Genomic DNA, 20,136 nt, shown 5'->3' with positions numbered 1-20,136 from the left:
CGCTAAAATGTCTTTTATTTAAGTACATCTCTTTTCTCGCATTACCGTATTTTGACAGTTGTTAATATATTTTTTACTAACGGTAGCTCATTATTTATAAACGATAAGTATTTCAAACTATAAAAAATAGTAGGTAGAGTGCGAATGTTCATGCAAATTCATATTTTTAAACTAAACAGAAGATAAGCAAAGGGTTCGTTTCACTGAATATTACAGCTTATAACAGGTATTATACTTTGGATATTTTATATAGTTTTTCGCATTATATACACGTCTATTCTGCGCATTTCTGCACTTTCAAATACATAAACATCCGTGGTCTAATAATGAGGTTCACTATTATCGTGTCTGACTCATGAAGGATGCATTTCACTTACTTTCAACATTCAATGAGTATGGTCAAGCTTCCGTACACGAGTGTTCAGAATATTTTTCATTCGTCTTGCCTTCTAATTTTCTTTAAAAAATAATACCAATTTCTCTAAGTAAAAATAGTATTAAATTCTACTTCTCAGGTTATATTTTCATACAATTGCCTTCGTCTTTCTATTTTTTCTCATACACCTATTTTATCTTTCTTTAATATTATATTTTAATACAGTATAATGCGAATTATGATTTTCAGTCAATTAGAATTGCTTCTTCTTGTCGAAATAAAAGTTCCTAATTATTAAATTGTATATTTCTAAAAATATCAATGCCTGGAAAGAATTGCTGAAAAAATTTAATCAAATAAAAAACCTTATGGCTCTTTCGTAATTATGTTAACCGTGCATTAAGTATTGTAAATTCGACTGGAATTTCGATCTGAAACAGGTGAATACATTTCCTTTAAAAGCCAGTTGTATTCGCAAACATGTGAGTAATTTCGTGAATAATGCCTTTACTATGTCGAGGGTGCTATTTTAAACTTTATGTAGATCTTGTGTGTAGATATATGACGAATACAGTTGCAGCACAGCACCCTTCTAATTTATTTCATCCAGATCAATTTATCGAACTAAAAATAGAATTTAACTATTCATATACATTAACACATTTTTATCGATGACATGCATATTTTCTTATCTAAGTAATCAATATCTTAACTGGTTTTAATAGTATCTACTACTATTTTTATCGCGTGTATTCTCTTGTTCAAAAATGTTATTCTTTCGTTATTTATTTCTCAAAACTAAGAATGTAGCGAAAATATTAAGAATAAAATTTCATAATTATATAATTTGTTGCCATTCTTTGTTGAATATAATCTCGAGCGACAAATTCCTTATCGGAACAATTTCGTTGAATATCTTCTCGACATCTAATTATAAAAATCAACGACATCGTAATCAGATATCTTACACATTATTTGTATAAAAGAATTATCGAAGTTATTTATAATAATATATGTAACAAGTTTTATTGTACAATCTTTTTAATAAAAATATAAAGTTTGTTAATAAAGAAATTTTATAGAAACATTTTTCCATAAAATATCTTATTTCTATCGATTATATAACTTTCTATTTTTGATTGAACATAAGCGAATATAATTATATATACAGGTCATTTTTATATTCTAAATAATATTGGGTGCCGTTACTACGAGTATACTTTGTAAATTCATTTTAATCTCCTATAGTGAGTTATGGAGAAATATTGTTGATACATTAAGCAGACAACTAGAAACTGTGCACGTGCATATGGATCATCGATCACAAGAACAAACAATTTTAAGTTATGCGTTGATAATCGTATGTGCACAGATGATAGAAGAGAGTCTGCTTGCTAAACGTTAATAGTTGCTTTCCAATGTAATAATAATAGCGAGGCAAACAATTTTTTCGAAATTACGTTGAATGTTTTCGAGAAATATATTGGAATATTGATATCAATTTACTACATAGCATCGTATAATTTCGTGTTGTAAAAAAGGAAGGAATCGAAGGAGGCCTAGAAATTCTATAAAAAAGATGAAGTCGACCTTGAAATCCTCCTTATGCCTGCAGTTGCAAGAAAAAATCTATCGTTACCGTATTCTGACCTTCTTCGTGATATAAAATATCTGTCTGCAATTTTTTAACATTGTCAAGATATTTAAATAATATTTCATAAGAGTAAAATTATTATTTCATATCAAAAAAATTGAAGTATATGACAAAAACGAAATCTTGAAAATCATTTCACAAAATCATCATCCTTTTCCCATAAGCCTCTATTTTTCATGGTATACTTAATTCGTGAATTGTACGATATGATAAGTGGTTCGTCCTGGCTATGAAGTAGCATAAATCAAGCATTTTTTGTTATCGTAATAATAAGAACGATAGTTTCTTCAAGAAAGTTATTTTTCATTTCGAGCAGAAAAACAGCTGATGCTGAGAGAAAAAACTTATTTCGTGGACTGCAGTTGCATACAAGTTAGATGACGATGAAACTCGAGACTGGTTCCATTTTGGTTTATGATGTTGTTGTTATAGCCGCCAATAATAATGTTCAAAATAACATTCAGCAATGTAGGGAATTTATTTCTCTGCAAAATTGAATTCTTTTAATTCGGATACATGTAAATTCTAGATAAACTTTGATAGTGTTTTCTAGAGAGATTTTGTATTCTGTCATTATTTATAATTAGGAAAATTATTATACAAAATCGCTGTATCTCACAATCCAGTAATAAATTCATCCACCTACGTTAAAATTTTTTAATTTCGTCCACTTTCTTCTATTTTTGCCTTCTACCGAAACATCGTCAATTACATCTTTGAACCTAACAGATTCTTCTAATTTTCACCTATTTTATATTAAAATTTTCTTTCTTAGTCATAAAGTGACGTCAAAATAAAAATATCAACAAAAACATATCACAGTTTCCATCATATTACAAATAAATAAAATAACTAAATAAATATTACAAATTCCCTTCACAAAAGGGAAGTCAACCTGCAATTTTTTAATCATTCCCAAATACGTATCTCTATCAATCATGTTCTTACCAATTTCCTAAAATACAGTAGCTGCTGAAAGGATATTTCAAATCGATATACCATGAATTTTAGCAACTGCTGCATAAAAAATGTTTTACCATATTGGCAATAGCCATCTATTATACGGTGTACGTTACATTCACTCATCGATCTTATTGAATATTAAATCGTCGTCGTGTCTTTCTGTGTCTCTTATTTCGTAAGCTTCCTTTTGTCCGCCACTATAGTTCGAAGTACAGCGGTTGCTACTGATCTCACAACGATCCTCATAAATGCAATCGTCGTACAAGCGGCATGAGACTTTTTACATTCAATTGCCGTAAGAGGAGCCCTTGAAATGAGCATGATCACCGAGAAGTACAATGATGATCGGGCGTACGCGAGCGAACATTAAAAATAAAACCGGAGGACATTACAGCGTAAACAGGCAAGGACATTCGGCCCTACGAATCAGGAATGTTAAACTGGTCGTTTGAGATGTCTGAATAGCCAGTTAATAATGTTAAGCAACCGGTCGTTAGTTTCGACTAGGGATAAGCGATAAAAATGAATCCGCAAGACCTTGCAGAAAGTCGAGCTATGGTTCTGTGCGCTCAACGATGCAACGTGTTCTTTCAAGGTTTTCCAAACGTTACGGTCGCGGCCGTTCCTTCAACTGTTCGTGTTTATAGGTTCATCCGAAGGATCAACTACGATAACACATTCCTGAATATGTTATTACTTTGCCAGCGTCGAATTTTTTTTTTTTCTTTCTTTTTCTTTTTTTTGGCGTGGAGGAAATCCGCACGGACACCAGGCCGCTTCTGGGGGGAAGCGGCGTGGTAGTGCCGGACTCCAACCGACTAAAACCTTCACGATGACTAGTGTCAATAGACACTAGATAATTTTGATTTTGTTTTATATCTGGATAAACCAATCAATCGTTTGTCGGAGTCAAAACTGGATGAAATTTAGAGGAAAAATATTTGAGACACCGAATGATAGTTTTCTTGGATAGTTCAAAGAAAATAGCATTTTAGGTGAGAAGTGAAAGTTCGACAAATGAGACGTTTTTATTTCGGTCGCATAAAGTGCGAAATGAAATATTTCAACTTTGAATTCTAATTGTGCATATGGAGCGGAATGATTGTTCAAACACGTCCGATCGGAAGGCATGAATTTGTTATATCCAGGGAGGGAAAGGGGATAGAATAAAAATAAATGACGCAAAAACGTGCAAGCTACGTGATATGTAGAGAAGAGAAACCCTGAAATACTTTATATCAATATGTCGCCAATATCAGAAATACGAGGTGCAAAAAGAGAGAAGAGAAAACTTCTGCCAGGTACTAACCATTGAGGGCAGAGAATTTGTAAAAAAACATCTTGAATTGTGTGCAATCAGCCGTAAAGGCCAGAACACTATACTTAGACGAATAATAAACCGTACTTTTAAAAGAATATACCTTTATATAGAAATATAAATGTAAACACTAATAACACAACTATACTACATTAAAATAGATAAGTACTAATCGATAAGAACGAGTTAAGCAATGATATTAACAACATAACGTAGTAACTAAGAGAGAAATCTAAAAATATAATATGATGTGAGAAATTAGAAATAAGAACCCAACAACCTCCTTACTATAATCTATGAGCCTAAAATACAAATAAATTCATCATTATCATTTTAACTATGCATTCGAAACGTTTCAATGTAGATCGAGGATAGAGATAATATTTAAACGCAAGAAACTATAATGTCCGCGAAGTAAATTTACTATGTTTCATTCGCACGTAAAAAAGTGCATCGCTCAAAGCCTTCATCAGCCAGGCTGCTCTACTCTCTCATGGACAGAGAATCGATCTAATGAAGATAAACAAATCTTTCAACGTGTAGCAGATCACGGAATCGACATATAGTACATCGAAAGTAACTGCTTTATAATAAAAGCCGAAAAGAGGGGTCGAGAGCAAAATTCCCATTACAATGTAAGACGATGGGTCCGTCAATATTAGCGGAACAGGTCCGCCGCGAATAATGTCGCGTTTGTTCATAGTGAGGAAAACATTACACCGGCAGAGAGTGGGGACGGTGCATAAAAGTTGGCGTATCTCGTGGTTCGACATCACTCGATGTGTGTTCGCCAGAGAGTGTTACACAAGGCAACGGGGATTTTGTTAGACTCGTGAAAGTTGCTCCTTAATCGAACATAATCGTCGGTCAACTGTTCCGTTGATTCATCCAACTTCAACGCGAGCTACGAAAGGAAATGCTGCGCCCGTGAGTATCTGCTATATTTCGTACAAGCGTCGACAAAATGATCATTCGATCGCTTAAACTTCAACTTGGACGGTTCTAGCAACTGTTATTGGATTTTCAACCAGCCATCAACAAGTATTCGCTCTTTTCCTGTAGTTCGTTACAACACTGGTAAATACATAACAGACGTTTGCTCGCTATCTAGGTTTCGTAACGAAAATCCAATCGTATCGTGGTCGAACTTTTCATAATTATCAGATTATGCAGTTGTCGACGTGATATGAAATGATATGGTGTACGATCAGAACGCACTGCTATTTCTCTTTCTTTTTCCTCCTCGCTGCAGAAATTGTAATTTGGTTTTAAAACAATATTTTCTCCTATTAAATACAAATGCAAAACGTGCACGAGTTAGATTAATTTAGACGTACGTATTTAAGGAAAAGTGAAATTTATAAGTGCTATGGAAAATTTGATATACAAATGCCTGATGTATGTAGCAAAAAATCGAACAAATTCGGTCTCGAGAAAGTAGAGTAAACCACATGTAATGCATATGTTGGATTACTATGAAATTAGATGATATTTAGTGTCGTGGAATTTGCTTTAGAATTAATACCTGTAGTAATTTTAAGTTAATAACAAATTAATGAGTAAGATAGATTATTGTATTGGATTATGTAATGTTTATTTACTTTTGTAGATATTTTGTTTCATAATGAAATTCATGTTTCAACTAGCAAATTTCACGTATACGATATTTATCAAAAAATATATGATCGTTTATTTTTGATAATTGCTAGATAACGTGTATTTTATGGAAACATTATCAGTTACATTTAAGCAGTGTAGATACCAAATTTGATTTTATATTCATTTCACATATCTCTTTACATTATTGTACTTTATTATTATTGAATATGGATAAATATAATTTTTTAATATTCACGGATAGAAGCAAAGCTCGAGATATGTTATAAACATTTTTGAGCAAAATTAATAGAATCTGATAAGCATTTATAGAGGAACGATCAAGCTTCCATAAACTCCAACGCGTGTTGTTTTTTTATCATCAGCTTCACAATCAACCAGAAATATAATTACATCCTGTTAATTTTTTTAAACGGATACAGATATGAACGAAACTATTGCACTTGTCTAATTAAACTATCAAGCACAGTATTTCTATAAATTTTAAACTTTTGATACAATTATCGATATTAGTAATTGATCGTAGTAGCTATTAATAAATTAAAAAGTTACGAGTTACAGGTCACAGACTTCTCTTTTATCATTTCATAATTTTACATCGAATAGGATAAGTAGATTTGTATCTTATTATAATTTATAAAATTAACTTCACGATAAAATAAAGCAAAGTTTCATTTGTTTCATTTTACCAAACTTCCTACTGTTACGCAAAGGTATTTATTACCGCTAATAACTTGTAATTTGTGACTTGTAGTGTTTCGCTAATAATATTAATTCGATTGTACGACGACCAACTTGTATTATAACATTTTCCTTTACGTGACCAGTCAATCCAAACATTAGAATTCTCACGAATCCTCATAAATCTGTCTGTAACAGTGATAAATTTAGTTAGACTCGTTTGCTTACGTACTTTTAAATAAAGAACAGATTTGTTAGAAGATTTATTCCTTTATTCCTATCGCGTTGTAACATTACACGGTTGGTTGTTAGGAGCAGTTATCTTATTTTAGTCGATTGAAAAATACAAAGACCGCGGATGATTAAAGCACTATGGCCACGCGATATTATAATTTAACGCGCTTACTCTCATGAATGTACTATACTATCAGAACTCGTTACTTATCGCCTATATGTGTGTAAAATAAATATCGTACAGTATATCTTTTCTACCAAGTTTCCCATTCAATTTCATTCAATTCTTCTACGTTACTTTGCATATTACACTCGAACCTTTTAAAACTATTAAGGCTAGCTACACCCTTTATATAATCGTAATAGTCGTGTCTCATTCTCGATGCTAGTGATCAGACTGCGGATTTTTATGCGTTTATGAGAATTTCTAAGATGCAAAAGCGCAGAGAATGCATATAATATGCAAATATGTATGAAATATCCAAAGCAAAATATTTGTTATAATATTTCGTAAATGAAACAAATTTCTATTTCGATTCGATTTTTACTTCTTTTTCTTTTTTATTAGTTATATTCATAAAAATATGAAAGCGCGGTCTATTAAGGATATTTCAAAATGTTTTATATAACACAGATGATATATCCTACTGTACGAGTTAGAGTATTTGTTGTATATCAGTAAATGTAAAATGTATTTCGAACTCGTTAAAGGCCTTCGAATACTAGTCATACAATTTCACTATAACGATATCTCGAAGGACGATTTCTACATACTCTTTGGACCATGATCCGTTTTCGATCGTTTCAATCCATGATAGGAATGCAACAATGTGGCAATTCGTTAGAAGGATACAGACGAATCGAATGAAAAATATTCTAACGAGTTCTTAGACGATGTAGACTTTCAAATCGTTGAACCAAACGACTATCCTCGACCTCGTCGCTATTTGAGAATCTAACGTCGCACATGGCCGAGTATAAAACGAGAAAAATAGATAACAACGTTCCTAAATGATCAATTTATAGTGAAACGTCTTAGACGTGTTTTTCTGTTTCCTTCTCTTCTGTCGACGTATGTTTGTATTAGAGATAATATTATTAGTTTTAAGCGTAAAATTTTCATAATTACTTTGTGAGGAGATACGAGGACAAGTCAAAAGGTACGGAGAGATTTGAGAAATTAAAACAGTTTAATATTTCATTTTTCTACGTAAATCCTGCCACGAGTTTAGATCAAAATATGAAACTACTTTTATCGCTATATTTATTATATAATTTCTCATTTTAGCATGGAGTTAAAGATTTCCCAAGAATATTAAAAATCTTTTATATTTGCGAAAACGAGGGCTAAATTGAAATATAAAAATATAAAAATTACACCAGGACTAACGAGCTTCCGAGTACTTGGCTCAAATATATCATAATTTTATAACGTTCCACTCTGTTGTTAGATTCAGAAAAGATCTGCTGTTAGATTTAGAAAAATCCTATCATTAGATTTTCGACATTCACAAATTATTTATTGAAACATTCATTAAAATATCTATTAAACGTTACAAAATTTATGTAAAATTCGCAGACTATTAGTGGCAGCCCTGGTGACGCTGGCATTGGGCATACCAACGTCCCAGGATGTCGACAACGCTGCAGTAGATTCGGAAGCAGATCTGCTACAGGCCAAACAATTTCTGGAAAAGATCAACAACGAACACGCAGAATGGAGCAACAAGTACACGCTGGCCGATTGGGACTATGCGTCGAATTTGACTTCAGAAAATTTAGCAAACAAACTGAACACATCCACAGAAGCGGCACAGTACTTCAAATCCGCCTGGAAGAAAGTGAACGAGTATCCTTGGAGCGACATTAAGGACCCAAATGTCAGACGGCAATTCAAGAAGTTCAGCGTTTTAGGACGTTCAGCGCTTCCCGAAGATGTAACAATTTAATTATTATCAACCTACAGCATATTAACTTTCAAGTACACTGGCTCACGAAAGTATTTGAACGCTCGCTACACAAAACTTGTACGAATATATTACGTTTTTTTTTTTTTTTTTTTTTCTTTTTTTTTTTTTTTTTTTATTACAATATTTACAATCAATTCTCGTTGAGAATTTTCAGTAACTTAATTTGGCGTGATACAATGACATGGATTATAATAGCTTTATATTGTTGGTTCTAGTAGAACTAAGGATTTAATCTAGTGGGTATTTTCTTTTTAGTCTGCGGATCTGGTCCGTCGTGTCCAGTAGTTGGGTGACTAGTGGGTAATATATTACGTGTATGCGAATTTTTTTGAAATTTTATTAGTACGAGACACGATTATCGTGATTATATTAGTAAAATTTGAAATCGATCAGAAAATGTGTATAGAAGTTACAAGACATTTTTTGCAAACATATATTTGATACAAAAATTAGTATATCGCGTGAATAATGATCTTGAAGATGTAATTAATGCTAAAAATTATCTCATTAAATATCGTGGCTTGTTACTGTAATCGGTAATCGACTGTTTAAATTAATATTATTGTTGGTGATCGTTGCGAAGATTTGCAAAAATTCGTTCGAAATTCTACCAATATAAGGACGACAGTCGCTTCTCGTTGCAGTATCAGCGAAATTTCAAAATGTTCTGTATAAGAAATTTCTGTGAGTGTTGGAATACATTCGAGAGCCGCTGTATGTACAGCTGAGGAAACTGGAGATGAAAAGTGCTGGATGATAATTGATTGAACATTTACTACAGAGCTACCAAGAATACGAGAAAATTGTAAGTGACATGGAGAACATCTATAGCACTGCGAAAATCTGCGATTACAAGAACCGAACTAAATGCGATCTCGCTTTGGAACCGGAGCTCACGGAGATTTTGATGAAGAGCCACGATCCGGAGGAATTGAAGTACATTTGGGTCGAATGGAGGAAAGCAACTGGCGAAAAGATGAAACCATTGTATGAAAGATACGTTGAACTGAGTAACTTGGCTGCTACATTAAACAATTATTCCGACAACGCGGCTTACTGGCTTAAGGATTACGAGGCTGATGACTTCCCCGAGCAAATTGGTAAGTTAAACATTGGGAGATAATATATTAGTAATACAGCGTATTCTATAAGGGAAAATATGAAAGAAATATCACATAAGCCATAGATGTACAATTTCATTAAAAAGTTGGAACAAAAATAGCAGATTGGTTTTTCATAGACACTTAATAAAGATTTAATACACATTTAATAAGAATTTAAAGGAGATTTAATATCTTTTTAATATTAAGAGAAATATACAGCTCTAAACGACTCTCTCCTAAATTTATTGTTAGAAACATTTCCACTATAATTAATATCTCATAAAAGATTCATTTACAGAAGTAGCGACTTTTGTAAAAAATATTTTTATCAAGTTTTCATTAGAATATAAATATTTCTGTCGATAATATCAAGTGAAACATCGAATGATGTTTTATAAATATTCTATGAACACTTTATTGCGGAAAAATACAAATATTTCGTAAGAAGCGTAGAAAGTTTACAAGAGAATGTTTAGTAATCGTTCCGAAATTTTTCAAACAGAAAAAGATGAAAAAAAATATCTACTCCTTAATAACATAAATACTTAATGAGTTAGAAAATATTGAGAAATAAAATACGTATCGATATATGAACTATGATGAATTAATATTTTCGTTACATAACGTGATTGTTAAAATTAATATTTCTTTTAATTTTAATATAATACATTATATTTTTCAAGGAAATATACTTCTCTCGTTAAATTCAATCCTTTTCGTTAAAAGGCAATATTATTAAAAGTAAAATTAATATATCTCTACAAAAAGTATCGTGTGCTTAAAAATCGAAAACAAAAGAAAATAGATTCTAATCGTCACTGAATATTAGACTTCCAATGATGAAACCAACGATTATTTCTATTCTATTTGAAGAAACTGTAAAGTCATAAATGGTCTTTACATCAACATATGAGACGTGAGATTTCTATTACCAAGTATCTGATAAACTGTTTAAATGTATTTATGTAAATACACATAATACATATAACATTTTATTTTATTGAAACGCTTACTAGCTTAATAATCATCTTGCTTCCAAAACGAAAATATTTTTTCCTTGACTTCAATAATACTTATGAAAATAGAAGTTTAAAAATGTTTCAGTAACACTGTTTAACATCTAATTTTCAACATAAGTCCGAATAAATATTATCGAAATGCTACATTCATTTGTAATAAAATATTTTCAGAGGCACTCTGGCAACAACTGAAACCTCTCTATTTGCAATTGCACGCATACGTTCGCCGAGAACTTCGGAAAAAATACGGTGAGGATATCATTTCGAAAGATGGACCCATCCCAGCACATTTATTGGGCAATATGTGGGCGCAAACTTGGGCGAACGTCGCAGAGTTCGCTATTCCATATCCGGGAAAACAAATGCCAGATGTCACCAATGCAATGATTAAACAAGGTTTGATTAGCATTTAGATGTCGATTAATAACGTACATATACATACATATAGTAGAATTTATTTCGTAAAAAAAAAAAATTGGCAACAGAGATTGTATAACTTACTCTCTATAACGTTAGAATCTATAATTTCATAACATAAATTATTCATACATTATGAATGTATAAACGAATTTATTGTGCTATATTCTAATTTATATGAATTCATTTCGTTGCCCGGCATACGTTATGCTGGTGTTTATATTATGTTTGTAAATTTTACATTTAGATATAAAATCTCTGATCCTGATTGTACAAAATTTTTTGAAATATTTTTAAATGTTTACTTTATAATTCTGTGGAGTTGTTCAAAGAACACAGGAGAAATATTATGTCGATGTAGGATATAAAGAATACAATAATATTAATTATTATAGAGGACTAAAATACTTAAAAGATTAATAGATTTTAATATGTTTAAAAAAAAACTTCTCGTATGATGATCAAAATAATGGTAAATACTAATATGCATAAATATTAATATACAAAAAATGTTTGTAAAATAGGAAACTATGGTATAGTATATGTTTAATTATAAGTATAATATACGTCTGAAATACTAATAGATGTATCAGTTAATAACATACACCTTAAAATATTTAGAGATCATTTGATAATTAAAAAAAAAAATAATATTTAAAAATTACTTCTAGTATCTAAAAGCTACTATATCAACATTTCATATAAATTCAATGTTATTAAATCTAACGTATCTTTTCAGTTTTTGATATACAATTTTTCTTCAAATACGAGACTTTTTTCATTATGTTGATCAATGTACCAAGCTTAGAAGTTAGAAGTCAAACTTACAAATAGATTCCTTTATTCTTTATATAATCGTTCCCTCAGGATACAACGCAACAACTATTTTCCGTGTTGCTGAAGATTTCTTCACCTCAATTAATCTCACCGCAATGCCAGATCTGTTCTGGGAACGATCGATATTAGAAAAGCCAAAGGATCGAGAACTGATCTGTCACGCGAGCGCTTGGGACTTCTATGATGGCAAGGACTTTAGAATTAAACAGTGTACCAGAGTTAATATGGAAGATCTGTTGACCGCGCATCACGAGATGGGTCACGTGGAATATTTTTTGCAATACAAAAATCAACCCAGCATTTTCAAAGAGGGTGCGAATCCTGGATTCCATGAAGCTGTTGGCGACGTTATATCGCTTAGCGCATCTACACCGAGTCACCTGAAAACCATTAAGTAAATGATATTAATTATACATACTTTACAAAATATTAATTTATATATTTTGAACTTCAAACTTTGATTAGTCCACCTATAAAGTGTATATAATGAATTCAAATACTGAAATAATTTGTATACATTTAATTTAATAAGCTATTAATGCAACTACAAATATGTGCAATTTTTTTACTAGGGACGTAATCTTTATATAAATTAATTCCTTTTATCATAGTGTACAAAAATATAAAAATTTGATAATTAAAAACTGAATATTCTATAATGGAAATACATTTTATTATATCTTAGATTATTGGATGATGATTCAACTGATATGGAGACCAATATCAATCACCTTTTCCTGAAAGGCCTTGAAAAAATTGTCTTCTTACCATTTGCATATATGATGGACAAATGGCGCTGGAATGTATTCCAGGGACGAGTCACACCAGATAATTATAATTGTAACTGGTTAGTACTGTCTCTGAGTTATTAATATATAAATTACAATAATTAAAATTTGGAAAGATTACAAAGAGGAAGAGATAAACAAAAAATTGCAAATTCTATTGACTAAAATAATTTAATTATGATAGATTAATGTGATTATTAAATTTAATTTATCATATATCTCCTTCGATATAAAATGATTTTATAATGCAGATGTATTCTTTTTAACTTGTAATTCGTAAGTTTTTAATTATTAATAATTAGGTGGGATCTTGCTGAAGATTTTCAAGGTATTGAACCACCAGTGGATCGATCAGAAGATGATTTTGACCCTGGTGCGAAATATCATATAATAGCAGATGTTGAGTATTTGAGATATTTCGTAAGCTTTGTGGTGCAATTCCAATTCCATAAAGCACTTTGTACAGAAGCAAAACAATACGATCCACAAAATCCAAATTCAAAACTATTACATGAATGTGATATTTATAATAACAAAGCAGCAGGAAACTTATTAAAGTAAGTTCCAACTTTTCCAATTTTATAATTCACTTGATATAAAATGACTATTAGAATTTATGGAAATTTATTATTGGAATATAGGTCTATGTTGGAACTGGGAGCCTCGAAACCTTGGCAAGATGCAATGGAAAAAATTACAGGCCAGAAAAACATGGACTCTGCTGGACTCTTGGAATACTTCAAACCACTGACAGATTGGCTCACAGAAGAAAACAAGAAAACCAATGAATATATTGGATGGAAACCTAGAGCAAGACGTATGTATTCTTACAATAAAATATGATTCATGTATATAATACAATACAATTCAATTTAAATACAACTACACTACACAAAATACATAACTACACAAATACAACAATACAAAAATGTGTAGTAATTTAACAAAATTTATTTACTCCAGAATGTGTACAAACCAGATCAGAACTTGCAGCTGTTGAAACAACTGAAGCATTAGAGTAAAAAATACATTCTTCTGAATAGTATCTCATTGAATACTCCAAAAAAATTATTTCTCCGTTTTGACATAAAAGATGCATCAAATAATAGTTTATGGCATTATTTCTTGCAGAATAAAAGACAAAAATATGTAAGTATCCAGTGATGAATAAGTACATTACGAAATCGTAAATTCTTACTTTTTCCAAATAAAAATCACATTCCAATTTTACGATGTTTGTGTTATTTTGCTTTCCCCCGTCCTCTTCCACGTTTATTAGACTTATCACTACTATTTTTGCCTTTCTTCTCAGTTTTATCAGTATTTTTACCCTTTGATTCAGTATTCTTGTTTGTACCAGCTTTCTTTGCCTGAAATGCGTTGTAATCAATAAATAATATTGTAATAAACATATAATTTCAATAATGTAAACTATTTTCCAATAAACCTTAATCATCTTATCTGCATCAAGGTTATCGTCATTTTGATCAGAGTCAATTTCTTCTTCCTCCTCTTCTAAGAAACCTTCTTCTTGTATACTTGATGTTACTTTTTTCTTTGATGTTCCACTCACTATATAAGGTAGAGCCACAGAAGTTTTATTATATGCTCTTGTAAAAGCAGCTTTTACCTATAAGATGAGTTTTTATTATACTTTTCTATACATCACTATGTCAAAATGATTAAAAATTATCTAGAATTTATAACATACCTTACTATCTATAATTTGAAACGGATCACGATCACCAGGCCATAGAGAAATTTCTACCAATGAATCTAGATCTTCCCTATTAACAATAAAAAATAATAAAGTTTAATACTAAAAATTAATAATACAATAAACTCTAATTTTTATATAACTGATCTTAATGAAATATTAACCTGAGTAAATGATAGTGGTTCATAACATCAATTGCTGCATCTACATTTTCAATACCTCCAACTGCTAAAGGTCTGAGAATAGTATTTCTAAGAGGTTTAATATAGTCCAAGTTTATAGCCTCCTTACTCGCACCCGTAGCCAAACGTGTATGTAAAGTGATTTCCTGCATTAAGCTATAAATCATATCATTAAAAACTTCAATACAAAATATAATAATAAATGAAAAAGCTAATAATTATGACATTACCGATTAAGTTTACCAGTTTTTGAATTACGTCCAAGCCAAGCTGGAAAATTAATTTGGCCACCAATGTGACCAGACATTGCTGTTCCAGGTATTACAGAAGAATAATAAGCTTGTATTGGTAAAAGAGACCAAGCATTATTACTTCTTATGGATTTTTCAACTACATCTCCTAATGCTATACTTTCAGCACTTTCTGCTACCCTTCCTAACAATTCATTTCTATATAAAAATATAAAAATAACGTTAAATACAATGCTTTATAAAGAATAAAGTATTTAACTAATATTGATTTTTTTGTAATATTCCATAGATAACAACTTCTTGTTAAGTGAATTTAATTCTTTTTATAATATAATTCATTTTCTTGCATATCTTTTATAATTTCTGGTATGCAAGACAACAGACTCTAAATTACGTAATCCACTTTGCGCATATAGAAGAAAAAAAGGATAAATATATTATTTTGCTGAAATACATACTTTGACACTTGAGGTATAACCATCAAGTAATTTTCTTGTACAAATAATGGTGCTATATTGTAATCATGGAAAAATAAGCTACTCTTGTCACTTATACTCATATGTTTATGTTCTTCTATGGAAAATACTTTTTTCACAACATCCCAAGGACCTAGTCTCAAATCCTTATTTATATGTTTCTTTTCATTTTTTTCCTGAGAACCAGTTTGTCCAACAAATAATGCCAAATGATTTATAACTTGACGAATATCCTGATTAGTTGATTCAATTAGACGATCGAGATCTTCATTCGAAATTTGAATATTTTCTTTAAAACACATAGATTTCATTGCACCCTACATGAAAAGAAAGAAATCAAATAATGTGAATAACCATTAAACATATTTGAATTCAATATTGTTTTACCCTAATTTGTTCCAATCTAGGTTTTGGAAATCGAAGGTCAAATGTATAATTAGAAAGCGTTCTCATTTTAGGATTATTTCGATCATTGCAAATACAAACAATAGGTATATCAGTTGATTTGATTAAATTAATTAATTCCTGTAGACCACCGCGATCCTCGTTACCAGCCATTCCATCTACTTCATCCATTAACAATACGTGTTTCGATGATGGTTTGCTTTTAACATCTATAATATAGAGCATTTAAAAATGACGATGTAATTTTGTTTAAATTTTTAAACGTGATATTTTTAGCACATTTAATTATACTTTAATAGTGTATTTTATTAATTATACTTACAAAAATGCGTTATACAAGAATACATTCAAAGCAATAAATACTAATAATATATATGCAGTAATAACTAAAATTAACTAATCCATAATCCTTTTCTCCACTAAAAAACATCTCAAATAATTACTCACTGAAGACCAATTATTTGTTTATTAGATTTTTGTGAAAACCATCATGTAATTTAAAATATATAAAAATATTTCTATATTCCATATAATAAAGATCACTTTTTTAATTAAACAGTCAACATCTATTTTGTAGTCTAAAGCTTTAAATTATTTGTTGAAATTAAATATTTATAGATTTACATTTTTTCATTAGTATAATTAGTAAAATACGGTTTAATAAGAATTAATTAGTTATTTCAAACTAACTTAGAAAATATGTTAATAAATAGATATACCTTTAAAATAATTTTTTATTGTGGTATTAGATAAAAGTTCTGATACTTCCTCTTGCAGAAGCTTTTTGCTTCTGGTATCTGATGCATTAAATTCTATAAGATCAAAACCTAATTCATTACAGACAACTTGGACAGTTGTGGTTTTCCCAATTCCAGGAGGACCAGATAACAAAGCAGCTTTGAAAAAAGCTCCATTATCATCTTTTGCCCAAGGACCTAACAAATAAAATTAGTAAAGATTTAAATTGTATTAAGCATATACCAGAAATATTTTACACATGAAGAATAAAATAATTACTAGGTCTTGTATGTTTCACTTGACTACTTTGATTTTTATGCCAATTCATTAACCAAGCGTATATTTTCTTAGCATTACTTTTGTCCCCTTGTTGCCCCAAAATTTGTTTCATAGTTTTTGGCCTATATTTTTCAACCAATGCCTGCACTGGTGTGTTCCCACTTATCTAAAAAAAAAACCTAAACAATATAAAACTGATAAAAAGGACTAATGTTATTACTATTATACTTATTTATTATTTCTTACATCTTGCAAAGTATTTGTTTGTATTTTTATATCTTTCACATCAATTATCTCTTTTTTATCCTGTACAAGCGATTCTTTATGTTCATTCTGTTTCTTTTCAATTGAAGATTTTATTTTTTCATCCTTATTATAAAGTTCTTGTTTCAATGAGTCCTCAATTTCTTTTTTACTACTTTCGCTTTTATGTGGTGAGTGTACTTTTGCTGCTTTTTTCGTTTCCTCGTTTGCAGTAATTTTTTTTTTCTTTGGTGTCGACTCTTCACTAGACTCTGCAGATTTTCTCTTTGATCTTTCTTTTGATTTTGTACGAGGTTGTGTTGCATTATCATTTTGACCTGCAGGCCTTGTACGTATCAACTCAAGCAAATCATCTTCTGATATTTTTTTTATATTTAAGTTGGTAGCCTAAAGAATTTATAATATACAATATAATAAGTCTAAATAAGATTTAAATATATATTGTTGATCAATATTACCTTTGACAGTTTTGCAGGACCAGCTTGGTCACCTACTATAACATAGTCAGTCTTCTTTGAAATTTGGTGTAAAATTCGTCCACCATATTGTTTAATAAGTTCTTCAGCTTCTTCTCTTTCTAAAGAATCCAAAACGCCAGTTATTACAAAACTTAATCCTGTTAGACACTGTTCAGCACCCTGAAATTTAGACATTTTTTTTTAGACATATTTTAAATTTTTCTACAAGCGATATTCCTCACTTATTACATACAACAGGGATTTCTTTTGAGCCTGGATTTCTGGCTCCTCCTCTTTGAAGATATTGCTGATACATTGCAGCATTTTGTTTTTTCTTTTCAATCTTTTCCTCATATACATCAGAAGTGTCTATCTTTTTGGGAGAAGTTTCCTTTTTTTCTTTCAGATATTCTACTTCCATCTTAGAAATGGCAGATGAAGTTTTAAAAGATTTCTTTGTATGTTTAAATTTGCTACTACTTTCAGAACCCTTATGCTTAATGTCCTCGTCTGAAATATTATTAGAATGTTTTTTACTCTTTGGTTCATGTTCTTTATTACTCTTTTCTTGATTTGTTTTATCAGGTCTTGTTTTCTTTTTAACATCCTCTTTATTTTTAATGGGTGTCTTTTCTTTATTTTCAATATTGCTTTCATGTAAATTTGTATCTATAAATACAAGCAATTAGTATATTAACACAATATATTAATAAGTTTGGCATATTATTTATTACAACTTGTTGATTAATTGATACCTTCATTAACTTTAATCTCTGTTAAATATCTTTGCTCAATATCAGATGTATCTAACTGACGTAAGGTAGCTTCAAAATCATCATCATTATGACCTTCAGCCTCCTATAATATTTAATAAAATATATATATAATCACTTTACAACATTATTCATATATTGTATATTACCTTCTTTTGTAATTTTTTAGATATCTTAGGTACTTCTTCAGCTTTCTATAATATTTAATAAAATTGACATGTATATAATTATTTTATATTATCATTCAAATATTATAAAGGATGATAAGAAGAAGGATTCAGAAGTTTTAGGAAAATGAAGAAAAAAGTTCTAATAAATATAAATGAAAAAATTAATATTTTCAAAGTTATAAAAACTTTTCATTTCAATTAAAAGAAATGACCTGCTTACTTTGAGAACTATTATGTTGCATGAAAATAATGAATTATTTTATTATGATAAAATAAGTGTTTGATTACAGAAGATTTCTACATCCTGTTCCTTCCATATATATGTTTGACAACTTTGTGTACTCTTTTACAGATTCCTAGACATACTTTAACTATTTCATTAGTAAAATTTTTTACTTTCTCAGAACAGATAACTTATTATGTTTATGTAATATGTTAGCAAGTTATTTGCTTTAACCAAGACAAAAAATTATATTGTAACATTAAAAATAATTTTTTTATCTATATTTATTACAACTCTTTTCCTTTATTTGACAGGTATTATCTATTCTAAATACTTTGAATCCTTTTCTTATTGTCTTCCATATGTATTACCTGCTTTAATGACTGTCTAGATATCTTAGATGCTTCTTGTCTGTTTACTGGATTTTTACCAAACATATCAGCAGGAGAAATGATTTTAATATCTTCATTGGAATCAGATTTAATAGTTTTCTTCTCCAATAACTTTGTCTTCTACAACAACCAGAATATATTACACTATATTTATCGACACAGATACCACAATATTCCCATTTTAAAAGTAATGACTAAGATTTGAAACTTCAATAACTTAAACTACGATAAACAATTATATTAAAACCTTGGGCCGTTTACGTGGCGATTGGGATTTGTCCTCATCTTCGTCAGACGAAATAATAATTCGTTTTTTGGTAGCTTTCGCTGGAGCGACATTGGAATTTGTTTTAATAGTTTGAAAATAGGATCGTATATCCTACAATGAAATAACAAAATATTGAGTTATAAAATCTGAATTCTAATTTCAATAAGTATGTAATCCTAAAATGTAGATACACTGATGAAAACAAATGTAGTTAACCTCGATTATTAGTTTTTAATAGAAAATTTTAAAACTTACCCTTGGCATGTTTCAAACGTACTTTAATTCGATAGAGACGCAATATTTAGATCAACTAAACAATATCTTATACAAGAAAAATAAACAGATAATATAATTAAAAACACACTGGTTTAATAAATGACGCATCAACGCATGCTTTTACGATACATGCTGTTATAGTATTGGTATGTTGGCATCATAATTTTGAACTTCAGTAACGAATATAAGTCTACTTATAATCTCTGTTATATAAAACATAAAAAGATATATAAAATCTGACCTAGTGAGAAAAATATGAATTAATTAATGTTAATATTGCCATAAAG

General features: G+C 30.0%; 2 protein-coding genes across 2 annotated transcripts; one reads left to right on the top strand and one right to left on the bottom strand.

The window, feature by feature from the left end:
- The first annotated feature begins 5,060 nt into the window (after positions 1-5,060).
- Positions 5,061-14,207, top strand: LOC126916340 (angiotensin-converting enzyme-like). Its single transcript, XM_050722052.1, has 9 exons — positions 5,061-5,238; positions 8,423-8,780; positions 9,595-9,913; positions 11,107-11,331; positions 12,220-12,583; positions 12,875-13,036; positions 13,280-13,534; positions 13,619-13,794; positions 13,941-14,207. The coding sequence occupies exons 1-9, from the start codon at positions 5,228-5,230 to the stop codon at positions 13,997-13,999; spliced, it is 1,929 nt and encodes a 642-aa protein (XP_050578009.1). The 5' UTR covers positions 5,061-5,227; the 3' UTR covers positions 14,000-14,207.
- Positions 11,371-20,128, bottom strand: LOC126916335 (replication factor C subunit 1). Its single transcript, XM_050722034.1, has 18 exons — positions 19,829-20,128; positions 19,553-19,684; positions 19,285-19,425; positions 18,670-18,714; positions 18,503-18,605; positions 18,001-18,416; positions 17,748-17,927; positions 17,272-17,676; positions 17,026-17,191; positions 16,728-16,943; positions 15,991-16,217; positions 15,586-15,920; positions 15,107-15,325; positions 14,859-15,032; positions 14,689-14,764; positions 14,425-14,607; positions 14,176-14,347; positions 11,371-12,569 (listed from the first exon to the last, which is right to left on the bottom strand). The coding sequence occupies exons 1-17, from the start codon at positions 19,835-19,837 to the stop codon at positions 14,219-14,221; spliced, it is 3,156 nt and encodes a 1,051-aa protein (XP_050577991.1). The 5' UTR covers positions 19,838-20,128; the 3' UTR covers positions 11,371-12,569; positions 14,176-14,218.
- Positions 20,129-20,136: the final 8 nt, after the last annotated feature.

Source organism: Bombus affinis, chromosome 5 (genome assembly GCF_024516045.1).
Source record: "Bombus affinis isolate iyBomAffi1 chromosome 5, iyBomAffi1.2, whole genome shotgun sequence".
Taxonomy (NCBI): Eukaryota; Metazoa; Arthropoda; class Insecta; order Hymenoptera; family Apidae; genus Bombus; species Bombus affinis.
This window is presented reverse-complemented; position numbering and strand designations above follow the sequence as displayed.

Excerpts from the sequence above, each read along its gene's own strand:
- LOC126916340 (XM_050722052.1), top strand. Across the intron at positions 8,781-9,594 it reads GTTCAGCGCTTCCCGAAGAT|AGCTACCAAGAATACGAGAA; the intron begins GTAACAATTTAA and ends CATTTACTACAG. Across the intron at positions 13,037-13,279 it reads GATAATTATAATTGTAACTG|GTGGGATCTTGCTGAAGATT; the intron begins GTTAGTACTGTC and ends ATTAATAATTAG.
- LOC126916335 (XM_050722034.1), bottom strand. Across the intron at positions 16,218-16,727 it reads AATAAAAAATTATTTTAAAG|ATGTTAAAAGCAAACCATCA; the intron begins GTATATCTATTT and ends TCTATATTATAG. Across the intron at positions 14,608-14,688 it reads TTCAAATTATAGATAGTAAG|GTAAAAGCTGCTTTTACAAG; the intron begins GTATGTTATAAA and ends CTCATCTTATAG.